The sequence below is a fragment of the Papio anubis genome, chromosome 11 (assembly GCF_008728515.1).
Source record: "Papio anubis isolate 15944 chromosome 11, Panubis1.0, whole genome shotgun sequence".
In the NCBI taxonomy this organism is placed as follows: Eukaryota; Metazoa; Chordata; class Mammalia; order Primates; family Cercopithecidae; genus Papio; species Papio anubis.
Window position 1 is genome coordinate 85,764,187 of NC_044986.1, and position 17,741 is coordinate 85,781,927.

The window sequence follows — 17,741 nt, forward strand, 5'->3', positions numbered from 1 at the left end:
TGCCTGTCTGTGGAGGACGAAACATTCCCAGAAAGGCCAAGTGGCCCAAGGTCACAAAGCTGCCAAGTGGCACAACTTGACCTGACACTTAAGCTGTCAGAATCCAGGTGCATGTTCTTTATGCCGGGAACCAACCCCATCTCATAGGCCTGCCCTGCCCACTCCAACCCCTGCCTGGAGGACTGTGGAAGAAGGACACTGGGCCTGAGTGCTGGGGTGCAGTGGGGACATGACAAGGTAGTAATGACTGGGGGGCATGGGAGAGAGGTGGCCAGGCAGACCCCATCCCTGAGTCTATTGCCCCCATCCTTACCACCTTGCTTGCTCAGGTGAACGTGGGCAGAGGGAGGGCACAAGCATGCATGTGGGTTAAAATCCAAGCAAGCAACAATGAGAAATGGCTGGGGCACAGCAAAAGTCTGTTTAGAGTTCTGGTGTTCTTTGAGACTGAAGGTTCACTCAGGAGGAGAATGACCTGACTCTGACATGTGTCCCAGAAAAGCTCCTGAAAGAACTGATTAATCTGACCCTACAACTGATCACAGTAAAGCCTGTTCATTTTGGTGAGGTTTGCATTCACAAATAGATGCCTCTAATGAGAGGCCATTGGACCTCTAGAAGTCAGGGGTCTGCAATGTCTCTGCAGTCATCCTCAGCTTCCATAACTATACCTGCTGCTTCTCCTTCCATTGCCTTGACTTTCTGTCCCATTTATTGCTGCACTATACTTTCCCTCATTGGCAAGTACTTTATTGTCTCAACCCCATAAGCAGAGGTGAAGCAAAAGGCCAGAAGACATCCTGGTTGGGAATTGCCATTGTGGTGCCCCTTCAGTCCTCTCCACAACTTTCTTTAACTTGCCCCTGCAGGAAGGAAGGCATCTGGATCCATTGAAGAGGTGTTGCAGAATGGACTGCATCACAGCTCTGTGCAACTGGGGGGATTTCATTTTCACTCTGGGTTTCCAGGAATTTTGGAGCAATTTTATATCCTCCAGCTGAGCTGCTCTCAGGGCTGTCCTCCCTGGGAAGGGCACATTTAACCTCACAGATCCTTGAGACGTTTACTCAGGCCCTGCTCTCTACTCTGCATCCTCAGAGCACTCTGCCCTGGGAAAGGAACAGTCTCCACTCCTGAAGGTCAGGGCCACCCCTCCAAGAGACTGCAATTTACAACTTCAGGGACAATAAACATTCAAGATGAGATTTATTTTCCTTCCGTTTGAACTTTTCTTAGCAAGTCATGGAATTCCCTTGAGTCTCCAGGTTCTGGCCCGGTCACTTGGCAAGGCCCCTCATTCAGTGACCGCAGCCTCAAAGTCAGCACATGGTCTCTTCTGGAGGCCCTTCCCCTCCCCTGCCTGAGACTTTCCAACCTAGGCTTCTTGTCCTGACCCTGTGCTTTTTGTCTGTTCCCCCTTAGGATGAAATGGTCAGAAGCCAGAGAAGGGGATTCTTCCTGATCACAGCTTAAGACTCCAGGGCCCCATTTGCCCATGGCAGCAGCACAGAGCAGGCAGACAGATGAGGGTGCTGGGACCTGGAAGCTCCTGGCACAACAGGGACAGGAGGAGCTGCCTGGGCTACATAGGCAGAGCACAATTCACGCTAAAGCCAGGCATAAAGGCAAGAATTGACCAATTCAGTAGCACTGGTAGCCAGTCTGGGCTGCACTAAGTCCAACAGGCATGAAGTTCTAATCAGGAAAAATGAATGCAGAGTTGGCCGGGAGCTGACTACCAGGTTTATGGGTCAAGGCCTGGCCCTAGCAGGGTCCTGGGATGGAGGTAGAGTAAATGCAGGCTTTCTAGAGGCAAATCTGTGGGCTGACCCAACAGGAGACTGCTCATATGGGAGAACTGCCACTCAGACACCCAACCAACCTGACAGTGTCCAGCATGACTCCAGAGAAGGAGGCAGCCTTTGAACAAGATTCTGTGGTCATCTTGACCTCAGTTATCCCAGGGCTGAGGGGAGATCAAACTCTAATGTCCACCAGGCTGGGATGACATCTTTGCTGTACTTCCAGCCTCAGTCAGCCCCAGCTCAGACTGGGGCAACTGTAAGGAAAAAAAGAGGGGCCCCAGTCACCAGAGGCTGCTTGCTAGACACAAAAGGGCAGACAAAAACATCACAGAAAGCAAATTCTGAGCATGTTGGCAGGCTGATCATCCACAGCTCTGACCATCTCCAGCCATTACCCAAGTCTGAAATGCCAGAATCACCCTAGTCTTGGGGACCTTATTGGGACATATGCTTTAAAAAAGAAACAAATGGTTTTATTGAGGCATAGTTGATGTACCATAAAATGTACTGATCACAAGTGTACAATTCAATAGCTTTTAGATTCATGCATCACTACAATACAGTTTTAAAACATTTCTATCACCACCAAAGGTTCCATCTTGTATATTTATAGCTAATCCCCACTCAGCTCTAGGAAACCACTAATCCACTTTCTGTCTCCATAAATTAACCTTTTCTAAGCATTTCATAAAAATGGAATCATATATACGTAATTTTTTGCATCTGACTTTTTCCGCTTAGTATTGTTGGGGCTCATCCATGCTTTGGTCCATACACAGTGTGTTCCTTTCTATTACTAAGTGGTACCTCACTGGGTGGATATATTAATTTTGTTTTCCAATTCATGAGTTGACGGGTATATCTAGATTGTCTCTGGTTTCTGGTTATCATGAACACAGCAGCTATGAACAACTGCATATATGTTTTTGTGAGACATATGCTTTCTCTTGGGTAGATTCCTATGAGCGGAATTGCTAGGTCATAGGGTAACTTAAAGGTTTTAAGAAACCACCAAGTTTTTTTTCCCAAGTGATGGCACCATTTTATATTCCCACCAACAATGTACAAAGATCCAATTTCTCCACATCTTTGCCAGAAATTGGTATTGTCTGTCTCTTGGATTATAGCCATCATAGTGGGAGTCTAGTGATATCACATTGTGGTTTTAATTTGTACTTCTCTAATAAGTAATGACACTGAACATCTTTCAGGTACTTGCTCACCATTTGGATATCTTCTATAGGAAAATATCTATTGAAATCTTTTGTGCCCATTTTTAATTGTGTTATCTGTCACCTCATTATTGAGTTGTGAGAGGTCTTTATATATTTTAGGAACAAGTTCTTTATTGGTTTATCTGATTTGCAAGTATGGGGCTTACTTATCTTTTCATTTTCTTAATGGTGTCTTTGGAAATGCAAAGGTTTTTAATTACATCAGTCCTTTCATTTATGGATCCTGTGTTTAGTGTCACTTTGCCCAACCCAAGGTTACAAAGAGTTTCTCCTGCTTTCTTCTAGAAATGTAATTTTAGCTTTTATGCTTAGGTCTAAGATCCATTTTTAGTTAATTTTGGAGGCAATGTGAGGCAAGGGTCTCAGTTCATGTTTCTGTATATGGATACCCATGTGACCCAGCACTGTCTGTCAAAAGGACAAACAGTCCTTTTAGAACTGTCCTGCCATCTCTGTCAAAAGTCAGTTGGCCATAAATATAAGGATTTATTTCTGGACTCTCAATTATGCTACATTGATCTATATACTTTATATCAATACTTCAGTGTCTCCAGTACTCTACCATTAGAATAAGTTTTTGACAGAAGAACTGTAAGTCCTCCAACTTTGTTATTTTTTTTAATGTACATATATTATCTAGAATCAGCTTGTCACTTTCAACAAAAAACTGTTTCCACATTTAGAGATTTTCCTGCAGTCGTTTTGTTGCTAATTTCAAATTTGATTTCACTGTGCTCAGAGTACACATTCTCTATTATTTCAATTATTTTAAATTTGTTGAGGGTTGTTTTTCAGCCCAGGATATTGTCTATTTTGATGAATGTCCCATGTAGCCTTGAAAAATATGTGTTTTTTTACTGTTGGTTAGAGTGTTTGATCTGTCTCAATTGGGCACCATTGGTTGATTGTGTTATTTAGATCTTCAATACCCATGCTAATTTTCTATCTACAGCAGGTCAATCAGTAGATAAGGGGAAGGAATTGAAGGCCCTAACTAAAACTATAGATTTAGCTATTTCTTCTTTCTGCTCTTTCAGTTTTTGCTGTTTAAATTTTGCTGTTCTGTTGTTTGATGTGTACTCATGTGGAAACTTGTCTTTCTGATGGATTGAGCCTTTATCATTTAATGTCAGTCTTCGCCTCCAGTAAGGTTTTTTGCCCTGAAGTCCATTTTATCAGCTATAGTATATCCACACCTGATTTATTTTATTGTTTGCATGTTATATCTTTTTCCATCCTTTTACTTTCAATCTACTTATGTCACTGTGTATAAAGTGAATTTCCTATAAAAAGCATACCAGTTCGGTCATTTTTCTAATCCACCCTGCCAGTCTCTGCAATTTGATTGATGTATTTAAACCATTTACATTTAAAATAAATAGTATTTCAGCAACTAAGGCTACCATATTATTGTTTGTTTTCTGGTTATTTCCTGTAGTTCTCATTCCTCTGTTTCTTTATGTTACTTGCACACATTTTAAGATCTATCTATAGCGATTCTGACTGTATTGTTTTTACAAAGTTATTTTAGTGATTGCTTTGGGCATTACAATATACATATGTGACTTTACACGGTCTACTGGCACCAACATTCCACTGCTTTGAATGGACTTTTGACTTCTATTTAGGTCATTTTACCTCACTTACTTTTAAACAGTGTTGTCTTGAGCATCAGACAATTCTATAATTTTTATTTAAATCCTCAAATGTGATTTTTAAAATTCACAACTATTCATGGAAAGAACAGTCTACCATATGTACTCCTATTTCTGCTCTTTCCATTATTCCTTCTTCCTTTCTAAGGGTCCAGCATTTTTTTCTGTTTCAAGATTGTATTTTAGTCATTAAAGTAGGTCTGCTAGTGGCAACCTCTTTTAGCTTTCCTTCTTCTGAGAATGTCTTTATTACCCTTTCATTCCTGGAGGATAGTTTTGCTGGATATAAAATTTGGGGTTGGCAGTTCTTTTATTTCAGTATTTAAAAATGTGCCATTTCCTTCTGCCCTCCATGGATTCAGAGCAGAAATGCACTGTTATTCAACTTTGTTTTCTGTTCAATTACCATGTGTTTTCAAGTGGATTTTGTTGAGATTATCATACCTGACATTCACTCAGTTTCTTAAACCTATAGGGCTTGGTCTTTTGCCAGATTTGGGGAGTTTTCAGGCATTATTTCTCGAATACTTTTTTAGATCTACTCTGTTTATCCTCTTCTTGTGGAACTCTGATGATAGAATGTTGGATCTTTTGTCTTGTAGGTCCTTGAGGTCTGTTCATTTTTTGTTTGTTTTTAGTCTATTTTCTCTGTTGTTCAGATTAGATAAATTCTATTGCTCTGTTCTCCACTTCACAAACTACCCACTGACATCTCCACTCTCTTATTAAGCCCAAACAGTAAGTTTCTCATTTCTGTTTTTGTACTTTTTAGTTCTATAATTTCCATATGTTTGTTTTTTTCTAAAAAAAATAACTTCTCTTTACTGGCTGAGATTTTTAATTTTGTCAGTTGTTTTAAGATAATTTGAATTATCATTGAATCTTTTTTTATATAAAAACTGCTTTAAGGCTGCACGTGGTGCCTCATGCCTGCAATCCCAACACTTTTGGAGGCCGAGGTGGGTGGATCACCTGAAGTCAGGAGTTTGAGACCAACCTAGCCAACATGGTGAAACCTCATCTCTACTAAACATTCAAAAAAATAGCTGGGGATGGTAGTGGGTGCCTGTAATCCTAGTTACTTGAGAGGCTGAGGCAGGAGGATCATTTGAATCCAGGAGGGTTGTAGTGAGCTGAGATCACGCTATTGCACTCCAGCCTGGGCAACAAGAGTGAAACTCTATCTCATAAAAAGAAAAAAAACTGCTTTAAAATTTTTGTCAGATAATTCCAATACCTGATTCATCTCAGTGTTGATCTGATCAATTATCTCTTCTCATTCAAGTTGTGATTTTTGTGGTTTTTAAAATGATGGTTGGTTTTTTATAGTATCTTGTCAGAAGGTCCCAGGTCCTATTTAAATCTCTTATTTTTGTAGGTTTATCATGCAATCCTGGTCTGCTTCTATGGGCTATAGTTCCAACGGCATTTTCATTTTCAGAGCCTTTACAGTATTATTTTGGTCTGTTTGGTTTATATGGTGCCACTGGGCCCTGTCAGTGCTGCCAGGGGAGACAGAGAGAGTTTCCTCAGATTTGGAAGCTGGATGTTTTTCAGTAGGGGAGAGAAGCCTCACACCCATGGAGATGAAGAAACTTCCTTGCTGGGCCACTTTTGTGTCTAGGTGCCTCTCTCTGGCTCTTCCCTGAAGCCTTGGTGTCACCTGGTTGAGGCAGGGAGTCAGCCTGGAAGAAAAAGTGAGCTCTTCCTCTGTTGCTCATTGTGGGGGGAGCTCCTGAGCCATCCTCTTTGCAGCTGATGAGCTCACTTGAGGTTTTCAGGGGAACTCCCCTTTGATCCAGGGGAGGAATGAGCTTACCTGAATGTTTTCTGGTGCTAGATTGGAGTAGAAAAAAAGCAAGTCTGGGTGACCTTCTGCTGTTGGATGGGAAAACATAAGATGTCTTACAGTTGTGTTACTCCTCCAGTCTTGGGATCCCAAACCAGTTTACCTTCTTTTCACCACCTTTCAAAGTCTTCATTTGGTTATCTCCAATGTTATTTCCAAGGTTTAAAGCTTTACTCAGCAAGGAAGAGAAGGAAGAAATTGACCTATGCCATCTTGTCTGGATCAGAAGTTCCAAATTTTTAAACACTTTGAATTAGCAGTACCTCTTACAACTATTATGTTACCTATAAGGTGTGTCTCACCAGCTAAAAGCGGGGTATGCAATAAGTCAGCATTGGTGAAGAGAATTAGGGGTGTGTGTGGTCAAAATGTATCAAAGTGGTTCAGACCAGGTGTGAGCCCCTTCCTAAACTGGGGAGCAGCTCTGCAGGACCACACACCAAGCCTCCTCCAGCAAGCCTGCTGGGCCAGCAAAGGCTGCATGCTTTCTGGATTCCTGGGGGTGACAACCAGACTATAGACCTTAGAAACATGCAAATGCATGCAGGATACACATTTGTAGGCATATTTGTGGACAAATATGCAGACCTTTAGGTAAAACTACAAATTTAATCAATTTCTTGGTAATATCAAAAGAAAGTTAAATGGCAAAGAGTTTCATCTGAAAAAAGGAAGGAAATATTCTTACCTGTTCTGAGGGCATTTCACCAAATAATGTCTCACTGTGAAAGGAAAAATAATAGGAGATGGTAAACCAATGCTACTTCAGATACACATGCTCCAGGAATTACCAGGAAATGCAGGGAGCCAGGTGTTGTTCAGGTATTGGTGCTATACCAGCCAACTCTCAAGACTTGCATACTTCTGTTTGGAAGAGCACAGCAGAGCCATAACATGGACACCACAGTGACTGGATATGTCCCAGCCAGGGATCTAGCCAGGCATTAAGCCATACACCCCAGACTTCCTGGGCATTCATTTTGGGCCAAGGCAGGTTGTGTTGGGGTCCTGCAGTGATACAGTCACCCAGCCTCTAAGCTCTGCCTGAGTCATAAGAAAGCCCTCTTGAGGCCAGATAGAATAACCTGTCCATTTAGAAGCTCCTTCTTGTAAAATGATTTTGAATTCTGTGATTAGTGCTCTCCCAGGACTAAAAGGAGGCCCTCGCGAAAACAGTCTTGGACCAAAACCTCCTTCTACAGTGGGTCCCTTTGAGGAAAACCAAATTATTCTGGCTGCAGAGGAAAAGTAAGAATACCTGGACATATAATCCAGCAAGTGTCCACTCTGAGGTTCACAGTTGAATTTACTTCAAATAGAGGTAAAGCTGAAACAACCAGGGGCACCCTTGCATTGTGTGGTAGATTGTTACATCAGTGGACCAAGTGAATCACACCTCCTTGTATGTGTCCACACCCATGCGTACCCCCTCCCAAACTGACTCTGGGCGTGGCCACACGAACTTTCTTTGGTCAAGAGAACATTAGCCAATGTGTCACAATCAGACGTGTAAAAGACACCTGTGCTATGGGGTTTGCCCTCTCTCTCTTGTTGCAGGGAATTCTTCTGCCACCACATGAGGAAGCCTGGTTAGCCTACCGGAAGATGAGTCTACACGGAGCAGACACCAGCTATTCCACCCAAGGACCAAAACAACCAGGTCCCAGGTGATGCACCAAGAGACTGTAGCTGCATGAATGACTACGGCTGAGACCAGCAGAAGAAATGTTTAGCTAAGGCCAGCCCAAATTGGTGACCTGTGGAATCGAGAGCAAATAATAGTTGCTTTAAGCTATTACATATGGGGTGATCTGTTATGCAGGTTCCAAAGTAAGACAAGAGAATCTCAGCTTCAAATGGAGCTGTACAGGTTTATCTGGTTTAACCTTCTACGAATACCTAAACTCTTTCTGTGTTCCATTTACTGAGCACCTACTGTATACTAGATAATCAATAGATGCAACAATAATAACAACCATAGTTAGTATTTATTGAACATTTCATGTGTCTCTGGCACTATTCTAAGTTTATTAGATGGATCAGTGGTCTTCAGTCTACGGTCTGCATACCCTTGGGTACTCTTCAGAAAAACAGTTTTAAGGAATCAGTTTCCACATCCTCACCTCCCATGGTATTCTTTCCTAAGAATGTATTCTCTTAGAACATGCCTGAGGTCTGGCTGTATTCATTTCCCTTCCCCACTTTTAACATCACCCTTTTCTATTCATAAAATCAAAGCACACCATCCTGGAGACTTGTCCCAGATTGAAAAGTAAATGGGGCATCAAACAAGAATTGATGTAAAATACTAATATCTGGGTCAAGAAAGCAAATTATTAACTAGGCAACTAAATCTTTCACAAGGGGGGGATGTTTCTAATACTTTGCTTTCAACAAGGATTGAATAATGACCTAATCCAGTTGTCATCTGGTAGAGTATTAAAAATCATTTTGGATGATAAATCATGATGTGACTTTTGACATATACCTTTGAAGCAGTTCTAAAAATTGAGGAGTAAAAGAAAATTTCATTCATTCATTCACACTCTCTTTATATTGAAGTATTTCAGAGCTAACATCTATTAACAAAATTGATAGCAAATTTTATTGCTAAAAAATTCATACAAGGGATATGAAGTAAAAATAAAAATCAATTTCAATAAAAATGCATTCCCAATAAATTTTGCTTCTTATGGTTATTAATTATGTATCTAAATTTATGATATCTTTATGTCATTTTGATTAATCTTATGCTAATTTTCCAAAGTTCACTAATTGTGCAATATCGATAAGTCAATCTAAAAAATGTTTTAACAGACACTTATGAAATGAGGAAATTAAAAAATTATTAATTTAGATTTGTACACACATATTATCTTACAGATAAGTATAATAGGGTAATAAATAAAGAACCTTCAAAACAAAAGATGTATTACAGTAGGATGAAATTTTGTGGGGAAGTGTATTGAAGATAAAAATTCAAGGAGAAGAAGGAACGATACAAAATTTCTAACAGTTAAAGCTTGTTTGAGTAGGTCTTTTTTTCTCATGATGGCTTTAAATAAATGAAGACAATCATTAAATTTAAGACATTTAGATGTAAAAGAAAGATGGATCAATCATTTCGTTTTTAAGATGTCAAAGATGGAAATTACATTTTTTGCAACAATTTACATTTATGATGAAAAAGTTTAGATGTCAACAAAAAAATGATTGAGTGCATAGTTTTTGAAATTATTTTAGGAACTATTCAAGCAAAAAAGTTTGAAGACTACAACTCTGTATTCTAATTCAATCTTCACAGTAGCCTTGTCATTATTTCCTTACAGCGGAGGACACTGAAGCACAGAGAGGTTAATAAACTTGTCCAAAGTCACTCAGGTGATGTTATGGGCTGAATTACGTCTCCTCCACTGAGCCTAACTGAAGCCTAATCTCCAGCACTTCAGAATGTGACTGTAGTTGGAGATAAGGTCTTTAAAGAAGTAATTAAGTTAAAATGAGGCCATTAGGCTGGGCCCTTATCTAATTTGACTAGTGTCTTTAAAAGTGAAGGAGACTGCAACAAAGACAGGCACAGAGGGAAGACCATATGAAGACACAGGGAGAGCAGCAGTCTGTACAGCCCAGGAGGGAGGCTTCAGGAGAAATGAATCCCGCCGACACCTTGATCTCAAGACTTCTGGCCTTCAAAACTGTGAGATAATAAATTTCTGCTGTCAAAGGTTGCTGTGGCGGCCTTAGCAACCTAATACACCTGGGAAGGGCCAAAGTTGGGCAGCCTGACTCCAGAGCCCTCTTGTAACTACAATCATCCCTCATATCTTTGGGGCATTGATTCCAGAACCTCCCAAGGATACCAAAATCCAAAGATGCTCAAGACCCTTACACAAAATGGAGTAGTATTTCCATATAACCTACACACATCCTCCTGAATACTTTTAATCATCTCTAGATTACTTGTAATACATAATACAAGGTAAATGCTATGTAAACTGTTGTTATACTGTCTTTTTCATCGGTATTATTTGTATTGTTGTATTGTTATTTTTAATTTTTTTAATCAAATATTTTTTATTGGAGTTTAGTTGAATCCTCAGTGCAGAACCTGTGGATAGGGAGGACCGATTTACTCGGCACCATTCTCAGAGACACTGAGCAGTTGGCGTCAAGGGTCCTGCAGGTGGGGAAATAGAGTCTCACAGAAGAAATGGCCAGACCACTGTGCCACAGCTGGAGCCAAGCAGAGACGGGACTGGGACACAAGATAATCCCATGAGCTGACCAGTGTTTTGGCAAGTCCAGTGCTTGGGGTAGCAAGGTGAGCAGCCTGGAAATCAGGAATGCAGTGAATAGTAGAGCAGCTGCAGCATTCCCCGGAGGCAGGGAGCTGACTAAGAAGGGCAAGGAGCCTGATGAGGCCAGACAGTGCCAGGGTACAGGAGATGCACCCCTGCCAGTGCTTGCTGAGGCACCGTTGTGAGGTCTCGGTGGCATATATGCGGGGTTGATGGTCCCATTAAGAGGGACTGCCCATAGGACCAAAAGTGATTCTGGACATCAAAGATGAGGTTCACAGGCAACTGAAAAAGACTTCACCCAGAGTCACCCGTAAATATGCATTGCGTAATTAGTGCTATCAATACTTACCTAAGTGTGCCAACCCAGCTTAGCCTCCCCCAGAAGCAGAAATCGTAAGAAAAATATTCAAGTGTCAAGAGTTTATGTGGGAGGCAATCCTAGGAGACCCACTAGAAAGTGGGGGAGACCAAGAAGACAATCAGCTGAAAAAGGGTGCATAATGGAGCCAATACATCCTGTGGGTTGTGGCCTGGCACCCAGGCACTTGACCTAGAAGCTCCGGCTCCATGCAACCCTCCTGCACAGAGGTGAACACTCAGGATGTGTTCTCAGATGGTGATTTTGGGATCTTTAGGACTCTGAAGACTCTAAAAGGAAGGTTTATTTTTGCAACCTCTCCTGATAAGAAGCAGCAGGCCCTGGGGTACTCCCTACCACCCCATCCTTTCTTCTTCTTTTCAGCTAGGACAATGCTGCTCACACTCTCACCCCATGGCAAACCTCCCAGATGGCATGTCCAGCCTGAAGGCTCTGTCTTCCCCATCTAGACCTGTCCCTATCACCACTGCCACCCCAAGCTGGGTGATTTGAGGTGGAGGCAGTCTTACTCTCATCTTATCAGGCCCTGTAGCAGTGTCGGGACCTCCAAGGCACAGTTGATATTTATCCATCTTACCCTTATGCCCTGGCCAGGTCTTCTGACCTCCAGGCTTTGCACAGGCCCTGCAATAGGACCCATAGATGTTTCTGCTCTATCCCTCAAGTGTCTGCACTCTAGGCAAGGAATGTGGTGGCAACCCAGGCATTGCAAGGGGTCACAATACCTCATGCACAGTGAGAACCCAGGAGCGTTTTCAGAGTGAAGGACCACAGTACTCTCCCTATCTCCTGCAGCCCAGCACGGGCAGGGAGCCCTGCAGCCTGAGAAAGCACCTCCCTCATTCAGGGTTCAACCCACATCCCCTGCCTGCATTTCCCCAGTGGGAGAGAAAGGACCAGGGTGCACCCCTTACTACACACAGCCGTCTCCACCATGTCAGGCCCCAGAGCCCAGCCCCCTCCAGGAATCAGTCCTGCCCAGACAACCTTCCAGGCCTACAGTTATAAGGACAGGACCACCTCTATCACCAAGTGGGAAGCTGAGAAGGAGGAGCAAGTCCTCCACCTCCTGCCCCTTTGGCACAAAAAGCCACTTAGAGGTCACATTTCTTACATGCAAAGGACCAGCATGCACAGCTGTCTGTCCAGGGTCCCATAGTCCCACACAGCAGCCATGGCCTCCAAGTGGCTATCCAAGTTCCAAAATGTGATGAATCCAAAATGAGATGTGCTGGAGTATGAGATCACACCAGATGATGAAGACACACCTTAGCATAAAAAAGGAAATATCACACATCTCATTCATCATCTTTATTTATAGATACTGTTGGAATGATATTCTGGATACAGTGGGTTAAGTGAAAATATTAAAATTAATTTTACCTGTTTCTTTTTACCTTTTTGAATGTGACTACTAAAAAAATGGTCAGATCACCTCTATGACTGACGTATTTCTAGGGGGCAGCAGGCAAAGGGCCTTCACTTGTCTGAGCAGCTGGGCTGACAGTGGTGAAGGGGCACCCCAGGAAGGATGAGCCCTGCACATGAGAAGGTGCCCCTGCAGCTGCCCATGCCAGAAAGGGCAGCCACTCAGCACAGAGAAAGTAACTCCCACAGCCCCAAGAGGTAAGAGGAACCTTCATTCCAATGTTAGAGAAGAGTGGGAGTTCAGAAGACCCACTATGTAAATAAGGGACGTTGAACCTAGGCTCCAAGTCCAGTGCTCCGGGGAGGCTAACCAACCCCCACAAAGGAAAGATGGGTGCTCAGGGGGCCTGACGAGAGAGCCAACTGAGCCTCCCAGCACCCACTGAGGAACCAGAGAGATCTCACTCCAGCTGTGCATGTATCTGACTCCAGATGAGTGAGTCCTTCCTCCTCTCCAAGGCCCCAGGTCATCCTCGGGTCCTCATCCACAGCCACCCCATTCTATGCTTGGAGGCCTCCTCCCCACCCGAGTCTGGCTGTGAGTGGGATGCAACCCCTAGCTCCCTTTTCTTGCATCTCTGGAAGGAACGGCCACAGGCTCTTAGCTTCATCCTCACGGAGAAGCAGAGTGTACCTGGGACAGGGAAGGCATGGGTGCTTAACAAGCCTTGGGAGGTTCTGTTTCCAGTTCTAGCACAATCTGTGCAAACCAACCAGTGTCACAGCTCACACTGAAGAGTACAGAGAAAGAAGCCAGGCCACTCCTCTTTCCTATCTAGTTCAAGTTTGTGCCTTAAAAACTGCACATTTAAAAGCTCAGACACAGAAGGTTGGATTGCTGGAGCCACTCCAAGGCAGCAGGTCAGGACTAATTCGTGAAGAAGCAAAAGCCTTTGGAAACCAGTATGATTGAGGAACCAGCAGAATAATTCCAGGCTGGGCCCTGGGCCACCAGGATTGGTGTTTTCCAGGGTGACTCAGTGCTGTCAAGGCTCTGGGAGGAGGTGCCTGGCACTGCGGGCACAACAAAGAGCAAGGACGGAGACTCGCAGCTCGGGAGGAAAGGGGAAAGCATGTTTGTGCTTGGCAAGCAACATATGTGTGCAATCAGCTCCAGCTCACGTGAATGTTGAGAGCCCTTAGAGGCAAAGCAGTGTCAGGTTTGGGGTGAGGGCAGAGAAGCAGCAAGGCTGAGAGTGAAGAGGGGCTGGCCTGTGGCCTCCTGGCTCCTGGGATGGGCTGTGTTTATCTCAAGGTTCCACTGGGGGTTGCATCCGGAGTGGAACCAGCTACTCTGATGTCCTCTTTCCAGCTGGATATTGCTGTGGGTGCTGGAGAGCAGGTACTGGGCTCAGCTCTCCTGTCCACATGTGTGTGAGCAGCCTGCATACCTTGATGCCTTCAGCTCCCACACATGCAGCAGGGGTTGGGTCTCCTGCATGTGGTCAGGATGAAGGAAGCCCAACAAACATACAACTGCATAGAGAGCCTGGAAACCATCAACAGAACAAGGGCCTGTATCTTCCTCAAACCAAGCACTGTTCTCAGTAGTGTATAGCTGTATTACTAATTTTAATTGAGGTGATGCAAAGTTTGTCATAGTGCAGTGCATTAAATGACAGAATGTTATATTTGAAAGTTAAGAGTGTTGCAGGTTTTAGTGATGTCATTTCTGAGGATCAGTGGCTTCTTTGGACACACATGGCTTGGTCTACAAATGCTTGATTGCTTGCAATGAGAGCCATGGCCACCTTCAGATAATCCATAAAAGGAGCAGCATCCTGGGGTGCAGCCTGACAAGGGGGGATGTGCCCTGTGCCTGCTGTAGCTCTGGCACCTGCTAGAGTCTGAGACTTTGGAATCACTGTCAGCCCCATGACCCAAACCCCTTCTAAACCTGCTTAGATGCAAATAGGCCATGCTCCTCAGGAACCAGCTGGTTGCTGGGGTAACAGCTCAGCACCATCAATCCTCAGGCCCCACAGGTGGTCGCAATTATGGCCAAGCCACCAGGAATGATTGGGCAGTATCCCTTATTCCTCCTCAAACTTGTTCCTTGCTTGCTTGGCCTCCCTTGCTTCCCACTGAGCCTGGCAGTGAGAAGAGACAGCAATAAAGTCTTCTTTGAGTGGTGATTTAAAGACAGCCACACATTCCTCACCACTATTGCTCTTCCCTAAGTCTGTCCTGTCCTCATAACTTGCTGTAATTGATAGAATGTGGGAGAGTGACACAGTGCCAGCAGGCAGTCTAGGTATGTCCTTGGAGCCTGGAGCAAGTCGGGCGGTATGGCTACCTTGCTGGTGACACCAGGGAGAGAAATGTCACCAGCCCTGCTGTCCTATTTGTCTCAGAGATTGGCCCCAGGGCTGAAAGTGGTACTACCTTGGATCTCCAATCCTGGTCAACTTCAGGTGACTGAAGGCACACAGATGACCCAGGTGACATTGCCAGAAGAACCACTCAGTTGAGCCCAGCCCAGTGCAGAATCTTGAACAAATAAATGTTGTGTTAAGCCACTACTTCCTGGGTGATTTGTTACTCAGCAAGAGATACCTTGAACATTTTGGGATTACCAGTGTGTGTTGACAAGAAAGGCAACTATTCTTAGTTACACCTTCAAAGTCAGGAAAGAAGTCTTTGACCATCTTAAAACAAGGCCATATTTATCATATATTTTCTGTCCTATCATATCATGTTTGTTATTAAATTTCATAGAGAAAAAAGTTAGGAAGAGTCCAGGCCTCATGGATCTACAGATCCATGCAGATCTACCTGCAAATCTACCTGCCAATCTGTTTCTGGAACACCACCTGAGCCTGAGCCACTTTCTTGGGCACCATTTAGGGGAAGGAACACCCTCAAAACCCTTGTGTTGGTGCCATGGCTCTGGGAGGACAGCTTCTGCTATGGCCCTGCAGTGGAAGGCACAGGGCTTAGATTCAGAGGAAGTGGGGTATGGGTCCTGAGCAATATGTGGGCAATTCGCCACTGTTCTGCATGTCCCCACCTTCTCAGCTAGGACACAGGGACTTGATGTGACCACTTACACCCCAGACAGAGCATGGCAGAAGCAGACTCACTCACAGACAGTGTCTCATTTGGACCATGACTCCATCTGCTGAGCCTGTCCCACGGAGTCCCAGAGACCTTGTTTCCTCCAGTTCAGTGGATTGGGGAATAATCAGTTCAAAGCCCATGGTTTCCAGGGGGAAAAATCCTGCCCTTCCCCCAACCACAGAACAACTTGGAATGCTCAGGGGATGTTTCTGATTATAGCACTGATTGGGGACAATTCTTGACCATTGATAGGCAGTGGCAGGGAAACTTGACATCTGTGATGTATAGGAAAGTCCACAAATGAAGATTTCTCCTATAGACTTTGAATAAACCTCCTGACATTCATGTAGAAAAGAGGAAACCTGGCGAGCGACACAGAAGACAGGTGATTTCTGCATTATCAACCGAGGTACTGGGTTCATCTCACTGGGGAGTGCCGGACAATCGGTGCTGGTCAGCTGTTGCAGCCCGACCAGCCAGAGCTGAAGCCGGGCGAGGCATCGCCTCACCTGGGAAGCGCAAGGGGGAAGGGAATCCCTTTTCCTAGCCAGGGGAACAGAGACACACAACACCTGGAAAATCGGGTAACTCCCACCCCAATACTGTGCTTTAAGCAAATGGGCACACCAGGAGATTATATCCCACACCTGGCCAGGAGGGTCCCATGCCCACGGAGCCTTCCTCATTGCTAGCACAGCAGTCTGCGATCTAACCACAAGGCAGCAGCTAGGCTGGGGGAGGGGCACCCACCATTGCTGAGGCTTAAGTAGGTAAACAAAGCCCTGGGAAGATTGAACGGGGTGGAGCTCACAGCAGCTCAAGGAGGCCTGCCAGTCTCTGTAGACTCCTCCTCTGGGGACAGGGCACAGCTAAACAACAACAACAACAACAACAACAACAAAAGCAGCAGAAACCTCTGCAGACGCAAGCAACTCTGTCTGACAGCTTTGAAGAGAGCAGTGGATCTCCCAACAAGGAGGTGGAGATCTGAGAACGGACAGACTGCCTGCTCAAGTGGGTCCCTGACCCCTGAGTAGCCTAACTGGGAGACATCCCCCACTAGGGGCAGACCGACACCCCACACCTCACACAGTGGAGTACACCCCTGAGAGGAAGCTTCCAAAGCAAGAATCAGACAGGTACACTCGCTGTTCAGCAGTATTCTATCTTCTGCAGCCTCTGCTGCTGACACCCAGGCAAACAGGGTCTGGAGTGGACCTCAAGCAATCTCCAACAGACCTACAGCTGAGGGTCCTGACTGTTAGAAGGAAAACTAACAAACAGGAAGGACACCCACACCAAAACTCCATCAGTACGTCACCATCATCAAAGACCAGAGGCAGATAAAACCACAAAGATGGGGAAAAAGCAGGGCAGAAAAGCTGGAAATTCAAAAAATAAGAGTGCATCTCCCCCTCCAAAGGAACGCAGCTCATCGCCCGCAACGGATCAAAGCTGGACAGAGAATGACTTTGACGAGATGAGAGAAGAAGGGTTCAGTCCATCAAACTTCTCAGAGCTAAAGGAGGAATTACGTACCCAGTGCAAAGAAACTAAAAATCTTGAAAAAAGAGTGGAAGAATTGATAACCAGAATAATTAATGCAGAGAAGGCCATAAATGAACGGACAGAGATGAAAACCATGATACGAGAAATACATGACAAATGCACAAGCTTCAGTAACTGACTCGATCAACTGGAAGAAAGAGTATCAGCGATTGAGGATCAAATGAATGAAATGAAGCGAGAAGAGAAATCTAAAGAAAAAAGAAGAAAAAGAAATGAACAAAGCCTGCAAGAAGTATGGGATTATGTAAAAAGACCAAATCTACGTCTGATTGGGGTGCCTGAAAGTGAGGGGGAAAATGGAACCAAGTTGGAAAACACTCTTCAGGATATCATCCAAGAGAGCTTCCCCAACCTAGTAGGGCAGGCCAACATTCAAATTCAGGAAATACAGAGAACGCCACAAAGATACTCCTCGAGAAGAGCAACTCCAAGACACATAATTGCCAGATTCACCAAAGTT

At 44.3% G+C, this 17,741-nt stretch overlaps 1 protein-coding gene across 2 annotated transcripts in view; it reads right to left on the reverse strand.

Annotated features, from left to right (window-relative positions):
* The window catches only part of VSTM4 (V-set and transmembrane domain containing 4), a 112,528-nt gene that overhangs the window by 47,869 nt on the left and 46,918 nt on the right, over positions 1-17,741 (reverse strand). For both annotated transcript variants that reach the window (XM_017962795.2, XM_017962796.2), the window contains exon 5: positions 7,233-7,266. In XM_017962795.2, the coding sequence (XP_017818284.1) occupies positions 7,233-7,266 (34 nt within the window). The remainder of the gene's footprint in view (positions 1-7,232; positions 7,267-17,741) is intronic.